This window comes from Zootoca vivipara, chromosome 12, assembly GCF_965207765.1.
Source record: "Zootoca vivipara chromosome 12, rZooViv2.hap1.1, whole genome shotgun sequence".
Lineage (NCBI taxonomy): Eukaryota > Metazoa > Chordata > Lepidosauria > Squamata > Lacertidae > Zootoca > Zootoca vivipara.
The window spans coordinates 23,875,861-23,892,922 of NC_142595.1; the positions used below are offsets into that span (position 1 = coordinate 23,875,861).

At 45.6% G+C, this 17,062-nt stretch overlaps 2 protein-coding genes across 3 annotated transcripts in view; one reads left to right on the top strand and one right to left on the bottom strand.

The window, feature by feature from the left end:
- Positions 1 to 8,011, bottom strand: LOC118095792 (interleukin-13 receptor subunit alpha-1). 2 transcript variants are annotated; one of them, XM_088654568.1, is made up of 3 exons: positions 7,689 to 8,011; positions 2,925 to 3,116; positions 1 to 2,665 (listed from the first exon to the last, which is right to left on the bottom strand). In XM_088654568.1, exons 2-3 carry the CDS (start codon positions 3,088 to 3,090, stop codon positions 1,908 to 1,910), a joined length of 924 nt encoding a protein of 307 aa, XP_088510694.1. In that variant the 5' UTR covers positions 3,091 to 3,116; positions 7,689 to 8,011; the 3' UTR covers positions 1 to 1,907. The 2 variants fall into 2 exon arrangements, with proteins under 2 accessions (XP_088510694.1, XP_034992927.1); XM_035137036.3 differs by having other exon boundaries at positions 1 to 3,116; positions 7,689 to 8,009.
- The window catches only part of LOC118095791 (uncharacterized), a 22,308-nt gene continuing 12,739 nt past the window's right edge, over positions 7,494 to 17,062 (top strand). The window contains exons 1-2 of the mRNA XM_035137035.3: positions 7,494 to 7,690; positions 15,415 to 16,230. Of these exons, the coding sequence (XP_034992926.3) occupies positions 15,709 to 16,230 (522 nt within the window). The 5' untranslated portion in view covers positions 7,494 to 7,690; positions 15,415 to 15,708. The remainder of the gene's footprint in view (positions 7,691 to 15,414; positions 16,231 to 17,062) is intronic.

The following is a 17,062-nucleotide window of genomic DNA, read 5'->3' on the forward strand; positions in this document are numbered from 1 at the left end:
GAAGATGGAAAGATAGCTGTTTTTATTTCTTGGTTTGTTTTGACACAGTTCTCAGTCTGGTGTCTATTTTGGAATTGTTCCCGTAAAATCACAGGCATAGAGCATGCTCAGTTCTAACTTTTCTAAAGAATCACTTTTCCCATTTGCCCACATAAACCTATCGTATTTTTAATTTTTATGTATTTTTATTAAAGATTTTCTTGGTTTACAAAAGTATGTACAATGTCTCTCTCTTTTTTCAAGTAACATTTTTTACAGATCAGTTTTGTTTGTTGAAACATTAGGAAGAAAAGGGGGAGAGAGGTGGAGGGGGAGAGGTGAGTGGGGGTGGGGTGGCAATGTTTCTATTTTACATAATATATGTGGGGTTTTGTGTCAGCGTCGCTTGTACAGGTTCTTTGCTATTCTCTTGTGTTCCTTTGGTGGTGAGAGAGGTTGGGGTTGGCCTAGGGTGTGGTTGTTCATTTGTGATTGGCTGTGGTGATCTTTGTTTTCATGTGTGAGTGGATTGGGTGGGTGTTTTGGGTCAGGTTAGCCATATTGATTTGTATGCTGTTGGTGGGCTTTTGTCATTGTCATGTTGAGCTGTGTATGCGATGAAGGGGAGCCATATTTAAACCATCTGCCTTGAGGGACAGCAGAACACCACAGTCCTTTCATTTAAAACAGTGGTTCTCAACCTGTGGGTCCCCAGATGTTGTTGGACTACAATTCCCACAATCCCTGACTGCTGGACCTTCCCACTAGGGATGATGGGAGTTGTAGTCCAACAATGTCTGGGGACCCACAGGTTGAGAACCACTGATTTAAAAGATCAACCCATTCTTTGTTGTTGTTTAGTCGTTTAGTCGTGTCCGACTCTTCGTGACCCCATGGACCATAGCACGCCAGGCACTCCTGTCTTGCACTGCCTCCCGCAGTTTGGTCAAACTCATGTTCGTAGCTTCGAGAACACTGTCCAACCATCTCGTCCTCTGTCGTCCCCTTCTCCCATTCTAACAACCTCAAATTGCAGGTTGCAGCTACCCACTCCAACCACTTGGAGGAGGCAAAGATTAGTTGTCCAAGTTTGCTAATTGACACATTTGTGGACATGAATCACATCGCCCACGCTGACCTGCAACACTTGCTTGCCACCCACACAACAAGACAGGTGTGCTGTGTTCTCCTGACACCTGGAGAGCTGGAGACATCTCATGAACACCCTGCCTAGCCACCAAGGAGCACTTCTCAATTTCTTTCAATGCAGACAACAAGATGTACATAACTATGGTGCATCTTTCCCCAACCTGGTGCCATCCAGGTATTTTGGACTACAACCCCCATCAGCCCCAACTAGTGTGTGGCTGTTGGGCAGGGATAATGGGAATTGTAGTCCAGCAAGATCAGAAGGGCATCAGGATAGGGCTGGCTGGTGTAGTGCTCTCCTCTCTAGTCTTTCTCTCCTTCTTTCAAGTCATTCCTTTCCATTACCAGAGGACATGCCCTCGCTCTCAGGCTAACGATTCAGGAGACTATTTTGTTCACTGAACTTATATCCCACCTTTCCTCCTGAAGGAACCCAGGGCAGGAAAATTGTTCACCAGCTGATTGAGATGGTTCATCAGCTAGGAGCATCAGTCACTGTCCCTAAAGATCAGAAAACATTTCAGGCCAGAAGAGTCATCTGCTCTCCTCAGATCCCATAATGTGAAGCATAGGAGCCAACTCTTAAGAGGCCAAGGTCCCTTCAGTGCCCCCAAACAAAATATTTGAGGGAGCTCCCCCCCAAAGTTGATGGGCATTGCCATTCAAATGGTGTGTCTTGTGATCGATTATGCAAGGTGGGGCTTACCTGAGCCCCCACAATATTTTATTCAAGTTGGCTCCCCTAAGAAGGCTGCATCAATACCATCAAATGGATTTGCTCAGCTTAATTTGGTGTCTTCTGGGGCAGGTTTTACTTTTGAATAGTCTTCCCTTTCCCCGTCAAACATTTGTTCCAGAAAGTTTCTAGGTTCAGGAATTGTAGGAAGAACCATCTCTTTAATCTGTTTACGGTAAATGAGAAAAACGACAGTCAGGACGGCCACACATAATGGAGCAAGAATGTATGGGATACATGATGTGTGGTCTCTCTCATCCCAGTCCACCACCTCGCTCCAATCACTGGTCCAGTTGTTGAACTTTGCTCTCACTCGAAAAGTGTGGCGTGCCTTAGGCTTGAGACTGATTGACATATTAGTATTGTGAGTTGGCTTTATCGCCGATCCTGAGTTATTGATTTCTACATCATAGTTCATGCCACTCCATAGGGATGGTTTAGTCCAGTTTAAAAAAACACCTCCATTGTTCTTTGTGATGTTCACAATCGATGGAGTCTTCAGTCTGACTGGAAATCTGCCTTCTCCCGATATTTCGCTTAGGATACACACAGGCTGAATGTCCTTGGAATTGCCTTGTATTGAAATGCTGAGTTCCGTCCAGACATATTTCAAGCCAAATGCACATCGAAAGGCACCCCCTTGCTTGGTGTAATTTGTGCATGGCTGTTCTCTTTTGAGGTCTGGGATCCACAAAGTCAAGCTGTAGTTTGTGTCACGACTTGCATTCTCTCCACGAAGCCATGAGCACTCCAGGTATCTCTCAATATGCCAAACACAGCTGACATTAACCGCTCCTGTACCTGGAACACCGTTGTGTGGAAGAGAGATATTAAGCCACTCTCCTTCCTGTTTCTGACATACCGTTCTGACTCCAAAAACAACTTCTTTACCCAAAGGTACCTGCACTGTTCGGGAGGTGTTTGTAAAAAACACATCTCCGACCCAATTTCCTCCGGTCCTTATAGCACTCCGATACTCTACATCGCAGGCACCTTCCATTCTTACAGGAGCCCACACCACATCCAACTGGCAGCGTGTTTCATTGAGGGTATAACTCACATTTGATGGGCGAGGAAGAGCCAGCGTGCCTCCTTGGACAGTCCCAGTGAGGGTGACAAGCAACAGCACCAGTGTCCCCATGATGTTTACCTGCCCCATCTCGTCTCCTGATCTTGACCGAGGGCTGGCTTTCATGGGAAGGGCTGCTGGCGGGGCTTCTGCTCATTGACGCGTCAGCTGAGGTTCGCTCACCTGAGAGACACAGACAGGGAAGACAGGAAGTCACATATAACAGTTTGATGGAAGCCATTACTTCCAAAGGCATTTCCTTGGAAGTGACTTCAGCTGAATCGAACCATACATTATTCGTACCGGTACTTGGCTTCACTTATCCCAGCTTTCAGCTGCAGCAACTGGAGATGGCACTCTGGGTGTGGCTGGTTGTGTGGGTGAGAGACCGACATCACGGTTGTGTTGAGCAACGAGACAGAAGGGGGCAAATCCTTCTCTGTAAAAGTTGCTAAATCTTGCTGCAGTAACGCAGCCATCTAAATGAGCACGTGTCAAAAGCATGAAGGGAGGCATATTGGGAATGAAGTGCATGAGAGATATACAACACGCCAGGCATTTCAGAACAAACAAGGCCAGTGGGGGCTGATGCTGTGTAGTCCACTAGAGAATCAGCAGGCAAAGCTCAAGATGTTCTAGGCTGGGATAAAGGAATATATTTGAGATATCAGGTGTACCTCTTGCAAACTCAACAATTTGGACGGATATCCCTTCTGTCCAATAGCTGGGCCTGTCTGCTGATACCGCAGCACAAGGCGGCCCTCCAGACTGGTGCTCTATTGTGAGCATATTCTGTAAGATGTTATTGACAGAACAAATAGCCCATTAGTGGAGGATTCATTCTGCAGTGTGTCCCCAATGCTAACACATTATTAGGGTCTGGTGGAGCTATAGCGCAACAAGAGCAGGACAAAAATAAACCAGAATATTTGTGGTTTAAAGGGTTACAGGGTGCTAGCAAGAAATTACAGGGTATGCACTGACTAGAAATGAAGCTGTGTGACCACCCCCCAACACTTTTATAGGTGCAAACAGTATTAAAAGTGGGATCACATATGACAGCTCCAATAGCGTCACATCAGCATGAATGTGCAATACAGGCCCGGCTCTAGGGGTAGTCCCGGTGGCACGGGGTGCCAGGGCGCCGGGCCGGCAGGGGGGGCACTGCGTGGCGAAGCACCGGGGGCACCGGAGCGATCTCCATGCCACAGCGCCAGGGCGCCCGACCTCCTTGAGGTGGCCCTGGTGCAACAGAAAAGGATGTCCAGAGGAGCCCACGGATTCTAGTACATGTTATATAGGCAGATGCAAATGTTAAACACGCGCGCGCGCGCACACACACACACACACACACACACTATAAAATGTAACATGGATGCACAAATTTCAGGCTTGCCAAATCTACTCCATCTTTTGCTAAAATGCCAAGCTATACCAACCAACCAAATGCAAAATACAGGCAACTGGAATTAAAGAACAGGGTGCCTCTGATCACATCCTGAGCCTAGGAATTTGCTTTCACTTCCAGAACTGAAGTAAGCTCACAGTCCTTTCCCACACAGAAGTCCACTCCTGGTTACAAGCCCCCCCCCCCCGCCCCCGCCGGCAGCCTAAGAACAAGTTTTGTCATTGCAGTGGTTCAGCAATTGAGAGACAGAAACATTGCTGGTTTTCTGGTTTTCTGCAAAACCAATAAGGCATCTTCCAGTAGATCCTGATTTGCCCACCTCTGGAGAAAGATTCCATCCCTGTATGCACTTTGAAATTCTTAAGACTATTGCAGTGCATCTTCTTAATAATGGCAGAATATCAAAGGGAGGAAGGACACCAAGCTCAAATATCAAGGAATATTACCTATAGGTGGCCCACAGTTCTCTGACAGAGGTACAAAGCATCAAGAAACCTTTCTGTTTGAAAAGGTATTGGGTGACAGACAGCAGCTGATTGACGCTGTGTTTGCATACCACCCTCAGCAACCCGTTTTTACATATCTTATGAAGCAAACCACACATGCTGCTGGAGAACAGTGATAAGATCTCCCCATTTATTTTGTTTGACTTTATAACAGCTCTGCGTGTATGCACAGCTGCAGCGCTGGGAGAAGATGTGCTTTAACCCTTCCCCCCTTGCCATTTCCCTGATTTGAATATAGCCCACCTCCTGGTTGCCACATGGGCAGGGGAATATAGGCTTGTGCAATTCCCTCATCCTATCACTCTCATCTTGATTAATTGCATGGTTTAGAAAAATAAATAAATCAGGAAAACAGCATGGTGAAAAGTGAAACACCCCTCCCTCCAGATCAAGTTTGCTGTTCCTTTCATCTGCTTAACATTAAAAGATGTGGATCAGATCACTAATCACCACCACCACATGCAGCAAAAACACATTGCAGGAATTTCCAGTCTGTTTACATCCACACCATACTTTTAAAACCACTCTTATACCATTTTAACCGTCATCCTGAGAACTGTAGTTTGTCAGAGGTGCACACACTGAGCTACAGTTCCCAGGATTCTCCATGAAGAGCTCAGGGCAACGTAAATTCTGTGTAGATTGTTTCATTATAACGTTTAATCACTGGGCTTGTTTTCATCTGGTTGGAGTCAGGAGTTTCCTGTGGTTATTCTGTTCTCAAGATAAAAATCATTGAGTCACTTCCTCCTGACTGGTGGGTCCTCTAAGCCAGTGTTTCTCAACCTTGGGTCTCCAGCTGTTGTTGGACTACAACTCCCATCATCCCTGACCACTGTCCAGCTAGCTAGGGATGATGGGAGTTGTAGTCCAACAACAACTGGGGACCCAAGGTTGAGAAACACTGCTCTAAGCCTTCCATGCCAAACCAGGTAGCTTTTAACCACTTTATCCTCACCTCTGTCCTGTGAATTCGAAGCACAGTGAACTTCATGACCAACACAGGATTTGAATACGTACAACTCTTCCTGATTCAAACGGAAAGCATTCTCAAATGCTGAGTTTGGTCAGTCCTTTTAAGTAAGGGGTGGGGGCTTAAGGCATCGTGGCACCTGAAGTGAATTTGAAAATTGCGCTCCAAGGATTGTAGTTTGTTAAGGGTCCAACACACAGACGGAAGAGTCAAGCTTACCTCTTATAGCAAACAACTGTTGATGGCATCCGCCTGTCTTGGGAGACAATAGAGGAGGGCATCTTTGGCGAGTTACAGTGCCTACTATTGCGGGACCAGGCAACAGGCTCCCCATACCCCAACCCATATAAATAAGAGACCAGTAAGACTGGTTTGGGGTCAAAACAGGCCACAACTTTATCGAATACAGATGAAAGAGGTTTGGCTTGGGCATGGGGCAATCTACCATATTTTTCCATGTATAACATTGCCCCCGTGTATAAGACCCCAAATTAAGGAAATGGGTAGTGATTGCTCAGAGTTGTTAAGCTTTGGGTGGAGGGGGATTCATCCAATCGCATGCCTTGCCAAAGCCGCCAATCGCCCGCCCAATTGCCGCCGCAGCTAATCGTCAGCAGGCCTTGACGCAGCCACCAAGCAACTGCCCAATCGCCACTGACAATCTCCTGCTCGTGGCTGCCACCAATCGCCTGTCCCTCCTCTGCACTATAAGACGACCCATAATTTTAAACATTTTTAAAAATAAAAAAAACATCATCTTACACGCGGGAAAATATGGTAAATACTTCCGGCCTGCCTGCTGGAAGTGACGTGTGGTCAATCCAGGCGGGAGTTTCTAAGGTGACCATCCAATAGGGTGACCCCTGCAGAGACCGCCATCTGCGGGAGTGCCTTTCGGCCCTGGCTCCACCTGGGCACGCAGACATGGCCACTCCCCCCAGATCTCTTTAATGGGACCCTCCAGCGTTTGGAGGGGCAGGTGGAGACTACACCCTCCCCTCCATCCAAAACAAAGGATTGCCCCAATGCCCAACCAGTTGCTATGAGGTAGGCAAAACCACCAGGTCAGTGCCAATTAGCCCGGTAGGCAAATTCCTACCTGGCCCCTTAAAGGACAGTGACCACCGTATCCACAGCAAAGTCATTGACTATCAGCTTAAACCGAAGGTAGGTGAGCAGGGGAAAGCGTTGAGGAAAGGAGCAGGTAGTGCCTCAGGGGCAGGCTGCTTAAACAGGCAAGGGCCAGATCCGAGGGAAGCCCAACGTCGGCTCCATCAGCTTCACCCTGTCACAGCCCAAGTCCCAGCCTGCATCCCCATTTGCCAAAGCAGGGTGCAGGCTAGGATCTGATTCCTGATAGGCGGCGGAGGCTTCTGCTGCCCCCTGCCTATCAGGAAGGGCATGGCAGTTCCAGTGCCCACATCGGGGCCCCAGGGAAGCCTCTGCCGTCCTGCAACGCCGCCACACCAAGAGGGGTGAGCGGACTTGCAGAAACTTCATTGCTGTTGTATATGGGGCTTTTCTCACTCAATACACAGTTTAAAACAAAAGACAGTTCAGGAAGGGGAAAGGAGGGGATGTTGGCTGCCCTCCATCTTAGTTTTCTGTAGTTTGCACACCAGTGGCAGCAAAAACAAACAAACCCCAGAAAACTAAGGGCTTTTTGTTCTGTTTTGTTTTGGTTTTTTTTGCAGGGGAGGGAAAGCAGCCAGCACCAGCAGCAGATCCAGGGAGCTGTGAACCGCTCAACACCTGGGCGAGAAGCACACTTTGCACTTAAAAGGAGACCAGTTGAAACGCAGGAGGTTTATTTACAAAGGGGAAAAGGAATTCAAGAACAGGAGAGTAGAGGGACGCAGAAGACTTACTTGTAAGTCAGCCACGCCATTTAAACACACGCGGGAATGGAAGACTTTTGCTTGCTGGTTTCTCCTTGCCCTAAGGAGCGGAGTCGGGGAGGGGAAACCAGGAAGCAATGCTGGAGAGGAAGGCCTTGCTGGAATTCTTAGTAAAAGGGAAGTGCAGTGCAGGCAAGACTTTGCTTGCTCATCTCTTTCCACCCAGAGGCAGGGAAACACAGCTGGAGGAAAAGCTTCAGCGGCTCATGCATGGAGGCAGCAATCGTTTCATCTTACTTCATGGGTGGGGGGGCTGGTTCCGCTTTTAAGACCCTGCTATACTAAGGCTGGCAGCAGCAGCAGCACAAGGTTCCCATATGGGCTGAGCAGGCTGCAATCCAGGGCTGCATAAACAGGGTATTTGGGGGGGGGGCTTGGCTTCTTGTCATTTTCTTTCTTAAGAAAACAGACAGATTTCTGTCAGAGCCAAGTTGCGCAGTAATGTTAAGCGTGTGACGTATCTGTCTATGACTGTGTAACAGTCACGCAAGTGCTAACTTACTGTTTACTAAAGTTCGTGGAAGCTTTCAAGCTACTCAGAATCGTAAAGTCAGCTATGAAGCAATACGATCGCTGCCTATCGTTATAGCACGCATTCTGAGAGCAAGTGAGGACTCATTTACATGTCGCTGTGAGTCGCAGTAATACTTAATTTAAACTTTTTGTGAAAATTAAAACGAGGAAGCACTACGAAAGTTTGTGCTAGTAAAAGAAAACAAGAAGAAGAACGGAAGGAAATGCTCAAAACATTTAAAGCCAATCACGTCATGTGAACTGGAACAACAGGCAGAAGCAGCCCTACACAACCCCTCAGATTCAGAACATTTGTGTTTACAAACAGAAGGAAATCAAGTAGATCAGTGTTTCACATACTCGGGTCGCCAGCTGGTTTTGGACTACGTACAACTCCGACCATCTGTAGCTAACAAGACCAGGAGTCAGGGATGGTGGGAATTGTGTGGTTTTTTTTGTAAATACTTTTTATTGAGGTTTTTCACCAAATTTTAACATATTCAGAAATTTAGATTACATTTTACATTTTCAGTTTTAACCCCCCCCCCCGACTTCCCCCGCCTTTCCTTTCTGGTTTAGAGTATATTATTTCTGTTCTGCATATAATTTTGTGTACCTTCTATGATAAAATAAATTTATTTCCTACTCTATTAACCTCTTAGTCCCTATTTGTATTTGCTGTTTGTATTTATGCATTGCAAGTGTATTACTCAAATCGTGCAAGTGAGTTCATTTCAATGTATTGCTTTTGTATATCTAAAGAAGAAGAAGAAGAAGAAGAAGAAGAAGAAGAAGAAGAAGAAGAAGAAGAAGAAGAAGAAGAAGAGTAGTAGTAGTTTGGATGTGATATCCCGCTTTATCACTACCTGAAGGAGTCTCAAAGCAGCTAACAATCTCCTTTCCCCTCCTCCCCCACAACAGACACCCTGTGAGTTGGGTGGGGCTGAGAGACTTCAGAGAAGTGTGACTAGCCCAAGGTCACCCAGCAGCTGCATGTGGAGGAGCGGAGACGCGAACCCGGCTCCCCAGATTACGAGTCTACCACTCTTAACCACTACACCACACTGGCTCTCAAGGTTTCCAATCCTTTTTAAAGTCATTGGGCTGGGAATTGTAGTCCAAAAACAGCTGGAGACCCAGGTTTGGGGAACACTGGACTAAATGATCCTCAGGGTTCCTTCCAACTCATCTCCAGTCTTTACTGAGCATTTGTTCTGATCTGCTTGCAATGAGGTTGTACAGTGGTACTCGGGTTGCAGACCCGATCCATTCCGGGGTGCCGTTTGCACCCCAAAAAGTCTGCAACCTGAGTGGCGCTTTTGCGCATGTGCGTGGCGAAACCCGGAAGTACCGTAAACACTTCTGGGTCCGCTGCGTTCGTAACCTGGAAAAATGCAACCCGCAGCGGACGCAACATGAGGTATGACTGTACCGCAATGAGCATCCATCACACATCCCTCCTGATTTGCCTGCAAGGTGATTGCACATCTTCTCATTAATTGTTTGCTCATCCCACACATTTCAGTACATGTCCTCATCAGTTTCCTAACTGCAAACAAAACACCCCAAAAGTTGAATTGTTGCACCAAGGTGACAGAACCTTTAATCCACTTTAATTGCACAAACTTAAAACCCTGGCATGCTCTTGAATCCCTTCTCCAAAGCATTGACAGTCTGGAGGTGACCTTACTTTAGAGTAGGAAATATTTCCACATTCCCTCGTGTTTCTAAACATGGATGTGAAAGGTTGCAGCACTGGCCTGGGTTTTCTTTGACCAGTTAGTTGGTCCAGATAGGATTTTTTCTACTTACGAATCTTTAGATAGGGTTGCTTTGACTTACGATTTTTTTCTCCCAATGCATTCCTATGGGATTTGAGTTACAAATTTTTTCGACTTACGAATATTCGTTCGGAACGCATTAAATTTGTAAGTAGAGGTACCACTGTATGTTCTCACCAAGACTTCTCAAACTATTTTCGTCTAACCACAGCCTGGAAACACAACGAAGTCTTGTGTGCAGCAAGGAAGTTTATTATAGTAGCAACAGGTAAATCTTGCCGCTCAGTGCCAGGCAGACACCCAATGACAACAAAGCATGACCACAAATCATCTGCAGCATGCTTCCAAAATATAATTATGACATCTTTTCTAAACACACTGCCTAGGCAGGTGAAGGCACTGCTGAAGTCATCTATTGATTTAAAACCAGCTGCTTCAGGTGATGCACTGACAGTGCAGGATTTATGTACAGTGGCACCCCGACTTATGAAGATGATCCGTTCCGCGGCCATCTTTGTAAGTCAAAGTCTTTGGTTGTCGAAGCGTTGCTTTTGCACATGTGCGATTTCGTGCTTCTGCGCATGTGCCGAATGCGCGCGCAGGACACACGTGGTGAAAAGGCTTCCGGGGTTGTCGACTTCAGAAGTCGAAACCTTCAGAAGTCAAATCGTTCGGATGTTGAGGTACCACTGTATAGGCTAAGTAGGCCGAAGCCTAGGGCCTCTAAATCTAGGGGGCGTCGCCAGCCTGCCCTCTCCCCAGCGCCACAGTCTCCCCTCTCCCAAAATTGCAAACCCAAGACTTCATGCGAGGGCAGGGGATCTCGGGCCTCTAAATCTAGGGGGTCTCACCAGCCTGCCGTCTCCCCAGCACTGTAGTCTCCCTTCTCCCAAAAATGGAAACCCAAGATTTCATGTGAGGGCAGGGCAACTTGGGCCTCTAAAGGGCAATGGGAAAGTTTCTTTTTTAATTTATTTTAAAAAGAACTTTATTTAAGCTTCCATATTTACAAAAAAACATAATATTTACAATAACAATAACAATGGTGATAACAATAACAATACCCATAATGATAATAAAAGAAAAGACATTTTAAAATTCAGTTAGAATATTTCCCGGAAACTCGATATTACTGTATATATAGATTGATATTAGCATATAGAAATTTTCTAAATGCAGTCCGATTTGTATTTTACTTTGTCTCATTTACCGTTTTTTTCCAGGATGTCCGCAATTTATTGTAAAGACCATAGCTGCCAAGTTCCAGCCTGAGAAATAAGGGACTGGACCAGAAGTAGCAGACCGGAAGTAGCACTGCTGCCATTTTGGAACTGGGCGGAGCATGCTCAGAAGCTACTTTTGATGCTGCTCTGCCCTGTTCCAAAATGGCCGCCGCACCAGATGTCGCACTGCAGCCATTTTGGAACTGGGCAAAGCAGCATCAAAAGTCGCTTCTGAGCAAGCTCCGCCCAGTTCCACAATGGCCGCCGCGCCAGAATAAATCAGGGAAAAACAAAAAAATCCGTTTTTTCGGCTGGGAACAGCTGGAAAAACGGGGGTTTCCTGGGGAATACGGGAGACTTGGCAGCTATGGTAAAAACCCCAAAGAGAAAATGGAGGATACAAAAGAAGAAAATAAAGAAAAAGAAATAAAGTAGAAGGGGAAAAAGTTTCATGGAGAAGACTATCAATCGCTAGTTGCCATGACGGCAATGCTCTGTTTCCAAGGTCTGAGGGAATAATTGCCTAATCCTCTTCCAAAGCCACTCAAGTTACTTCCGGATAGAGAGCACTGGTCTTCCCGAGAACCCCCGACAAAATCAGAATCCCTCCATTGCAGAGGACTCGGTTGTATTGGACTCCAACTCCCATCAGTCACAGTCAACAAGACCAATGGCCAGGGATGTGGGAGTCATCGTCTAGCAGCATTGGAAAGGCAGCAAGTTAAGAAAGGCTGAGTCTCGGGCCACATATGAAGAGATTTTGATGAAATCAGATAAAGGTTGCAAATTGAGGCCATATGATGAAATAAAAGAGGTTTTAACTGGATGGTTGCAGTACCACCAAGTAAATGATGTGTTTTCAAAAGATAAAAAAGTAGGTTTTGAAGAAAAAAGGTCCAAATTTCAAATAGAATTGTTGGAAGGCAGAGTGAAATTGTTGTCAAAAATGTATAATTTTTTGCCAGAATGGTATACTAAAGATGAAATGACTAAGGAGGTGATGATAAAATGGGCAAAAGATTTTGGGCACAGTATTGAATATGATGCGTGGTTGAAACTATGGAACGAAACATTGAAATTTACTGCATGTACCTCCTTGAAAGAAAATGTTATGAAAAAGATGTACAGATGGTATTTAACACTAGTAAAATTAGCTAAGATGTACAGGACGAGTAGTAAAGCATGCTGGAAATGTAAAGAGAAAGATGGACAGTTTTATCATATGTGGTGCACATGCGAGACAGTAAAAAGTTTTTGGGAAAATCTATATAACGAGTTGAAAAAGATATTTAAGTACACTTTTACCAAAAAACCCGAAGCTTTTTTATTGGGACTAATGGGTTGCTAAGGGGGACCAGAGACTATTTATGTATACCACAACCGCGGCGAGAACTTTATTAGCCCCAAAGTGGAAAATGCAGTATGTACCGACTATTGAAGAGTGGCAGACAAAAATGATGGACTATGCTGAACTGGCAAAGTTGACCTGTGGGATCCGAAACCAGGGAGAGACAAAGTTCCAGAGAGAATGGAGTAAATTCATTGACTATATGGAGAAAAACTGTACAAGTTTAAAGACACTTGCAGGACCGAAATAAATCCTACGAAATTTGACTGAGTTTGCAAAAGGAACTGTGAGATAAGAGTGAAATAATAAAGCCGTATGAAGGGAGGGAAAGCTCAATAGAGTGAAAGGAGATGAGATGAGGAATATATGATGTAATTAATAAGTTTTATTTTTGTGCATGTGTGTGGAAAATCGAATTTTTTTTAAAAAAAGAAAGGCCGAGTCTCACACTCTCCCCCAGTGTTCACCTAGCAGAAAAAATTGGGCTCCTTCCAGGAAGCACATGTCGCCCACTTAACTGGAAAAGCTTCGCATGTGCCCAATAACATGAAACTTTCCCTTTGCCATTTTCAGGCTTTCCATCATGCCTTGTATTTGACAACACCATTCTTATATTAATATATAATGCTGAGCACCCTTCAGCTCATTCACACCCCACGGTAGCTCCGAGGAGAATATATATCCTTTTGAGCACATTTTTCCAAATGGGGAACCTGAGGCTGGGGTTATTTCTCACAAAAGATGCAATTTGCATATGAATGCTTTTGGAGTGGTTCCCATGCAAGCAGAAACCAGGCACGCACGTGGCTCTCTCGGAAAGAATCCTGACAGGAGAACTGATCAAGAATCTAGAACGCTCCTCCTCAAGAATTTCATGTGGGTGCTTAGTTTCGGCATCACATTAGCCAAGGAAGTTGCTTTAGAGCAGGCTTTTCATTGTCCTGTCATGGCCTTAGCCTTACGGAACAGGCCACCCAAGGAGAATCCAAGCTAGCAATCATCCTGTCAATCAGCGATGCAAAATAGGCTCGGAGAACATCTAAACCAGGGGTCCCCAGACTACGGCCCCTGGGCCGGATGCGGCCCAATTGGCCTCCCAATCCGGCCCGCGACGACCCCCGCCGCCCGCTGCCGCCGCCCGCTCTTACGGCGCGCAGCGCGGCGGCGATCTTCCAAATCAGAAAAAAATCGCTGAAAATCCTTTGTGCGCATGCGTATGGGCCTCTCCCGACCCAGAAGAGGTCATTTCCGGTGCACTTCCGGGTCGGGGGAGGCTCATACGCATGCGCACAAGCGATTTTCGGCGGTTTCCCCCCCCGACCGTGTGTGTGTGTGCGCATGCGCACAGGCGCGCACTCCCCCGCCCTCCGGCCCACTGCGTGCGCACTCCCCTGCCCTCCGGCCCGCCGTGCGGACGGCGCGGCGGGCACCGGCCCGAAGCCCGGTAAGTCTGGGGACCCCTGATCTAAACCTCAGCTCCCCTCCTCTTTTCTCCACCACTTGCAAAGCCACACTCGTTTATTTACATTGTATCTCATGGGGACTTTTAATTGTAACTCACACAGGGAGCCAATCTCATCTGAAAAGCTGGGTATACAGTGGTACCTTGGTTCTCAAACTTAATCCGTTCCGGAAGTCCGTTCCAAAACGAAAGCATTCCAAAATCAAGGCGTGCTTTCCCATAGAAAGTAATGCAAAGCGGATTAATCCGTTTTAAAAACAACCCCTAAAACAGCAATTTAACATGAATTGTACTATCTAACCAGACCATTGATCCATAAAATGAAAGCAATAATCAATGTACTGTACTATAAAACAAATAAGACAGAATTGTAGATGATAAAAATTAAAAATATTTTTTTTCTTACCTGCACTGATGATAGTAATTGTTTGGATGGGGGGCTTTTATCCATTTTCACAGTCACACAATCAATCAATCAATCAATCAATCGTTGAACCGGGTTCCACACAGTCCTTCCATCAGCTGGCTAAGACTTTCCTTTTCAAACAGGCCTTTGAAAATTGAGGTGCAGATGATGCTGACCACGAGGCCACGGACAAACTGTTTTTAATTGCTCACATTAAATGAGCTTTGATGTAGCTTACTTCAGGGTTGCCATATTTCGAAAAGTGAAAATCTGGACTCAAAAGTTGTTGAGCAACACTTCCGATATGGGCTGCCATTATCAAAAATTCTGCCCAGACGCCATTTTAGATGGATGAATCCCAGCTATGTCCAGGAAATTGTGAACGTATGGCAGCACTAGTTTTAGGGTTGCCAGACTCAATAGTGGACAGGACTTCTGTGCCTTTAATTGCCCTGCTCTCTTTTGAGTCTGGAAACCTTAAAGAGAAACCAGCAGATCCTTTGTTTAATTTCCAAACAAAGGATCTGCTGGTTTCTCTTTAAGGTTTCTAACTAGTTTTTAAGGTTTTTAACTAGTTTGTTTTTATTACTTTGTTATTAAATATTGTAAGCCACCCCGAATACCAGCTTTGGAGAAAGGTGGGGTATAAATATATTAAACAATAAAATATTAAATATATCAAATATATTAAGCTCTCTCTCTTTCTCTGGATGTCGTTGGACTAAAACTACCACCACACCTGACAGTTGCCAAATTACCTGGTGCTGATGGGAATTGGAGTCCAATAGCATCTGAAGAACACAGGTAGGCGAAGGCTGACCTGTACAATTCTATGACTCTTCTGTTTCAACTTTCAAGTCCCTCTCTAGGAGGTCACTTATGTGGGCCAAGCAGGCTGTATGCAATTGCATTTCTACCCATAGATCTCAAATAATCCTTGCTGCAATGTTCATGTTATTGCAGGGCTGAAGGCGGCTAAGTCCAAACTTGCAGGAGACACTTGGGATGTAAAATCGTGGAAGTGATCAGAACGAAACACGGAGCCACCCAGGAGAAAATTACACCGTTGGGATTTTAAACAAACAAACAAACAAACTCACACAGACCGGGATTGTTCGAAATAATGATAAGTCTCCTTTGGCAAATCATGCCTGGGATCAGCAAATAAAGCCAGGCAAACCCACATGGGATGGAGAAACACCTGGAGTAGAAAGTATAAATAAAGATCGCTTTGGACAGAATCCCCACGGAGCCGTCATGATGAGCTGCATCTCTAGCTTCAAGCAGACATCTATCTGTGGTGGTGGTGGTGGTGGTGGTGGCGGTGGAGGAGGAGGGTATTCCTCAGCCTCCTCTAGGAGAAACACTTCCTCCATGAGAAACAGCCAAGGGTTTTCTAGTGGAAGTTATAGTGGAGGAAGATCTGGCTCTGGAGGGGGGATATGCCACGGCATGCCTGGAGGGTTCGGTGGTGGATTGGGTGGTGGGCATAGCTATGGAGGTGGTGGCAGCTTTGGAGGCGGCAGCTTTGGAGGCGGCTCTGGGGGGTTTGGGTTTGGTGGTGGCGATGATGCCGGGTTCCTATCCAACAACGAGAAGAGCACCATGCAGAACCTCAACGACCGCCTGGCCTCTTACCTGGACCAGGTGCGGAACCTGGAAGCAGAGAACAACCAGCTGGAGCACTTGATCAAAGAGTGGCATCAGAAGCATGGGCAGAGTGGCACACCGAAAGACTACAGCTCTTACTACGACGAGATTGACAAGCTCTCCCATGAGGTAGTGTAATCACCCTTGCCCGTCAGAGTTTCTAGCCAGGGCAATCAGAATAAGGTCCACTATTTGACTGCTGATTCAGGACTCTAAAGTGTTTTATATACAGTGGTGCCTCGCAAGATGAATTTAATTCGTTCCGCGAGTCAATTCGTTTTGCGAAAAATTCGTCTTGTGAATCGCGGTTTCCCATAGGAATGCATTGAAATTTCTTTTTTTGCCCATAGGAATGCATTAATTACATTTCAATGCATGGGAAACCACGATTCGCAAGAAGAATTTTTCACAAAACAAATTCGTCTTGCGAGTCACCATCAGATCGCAAGACGCATTCGTCTTGCGAAAATTCGTCTTGCAGGGCATTCGTCTTGCGAGGTACCACTGTAATCGACTTTTTATTTTGTTCATGGGGGTTATGGTAAATGGATTGTGAGAACTGCTCTATAGCAGGGATGAAGGAGTACTGCAAATGGTTTACATTTTAAAGCGAACCAAACCAGAATACTTTATTCCAGATTTATACATATGGAGAAATGTGTATTTTAGGGAAAGTGGTTTTTTTTAAAAAAAAAGAACAAATTACAAAAATTTGTTACTTTAGGGGTAGAATGCATATAAAATGTGCACAGTTTCGATGTGATTTGTGTGTGTGTGTTTTTTTAAAAAAATTCATCAAAAAGAAAAAATATCAGGAAACAGATCTATGATTAGAATATAGCCTTGGGGGAAAGTTCCCACTGGTTCTTTTTAAAGAAGCTAGATTATTGTCACATACCAACCCCTGGTGCCAGTGAATACTTTTTCCTTAAGGCACCTAGGACTCAGCTACATTAGTCAA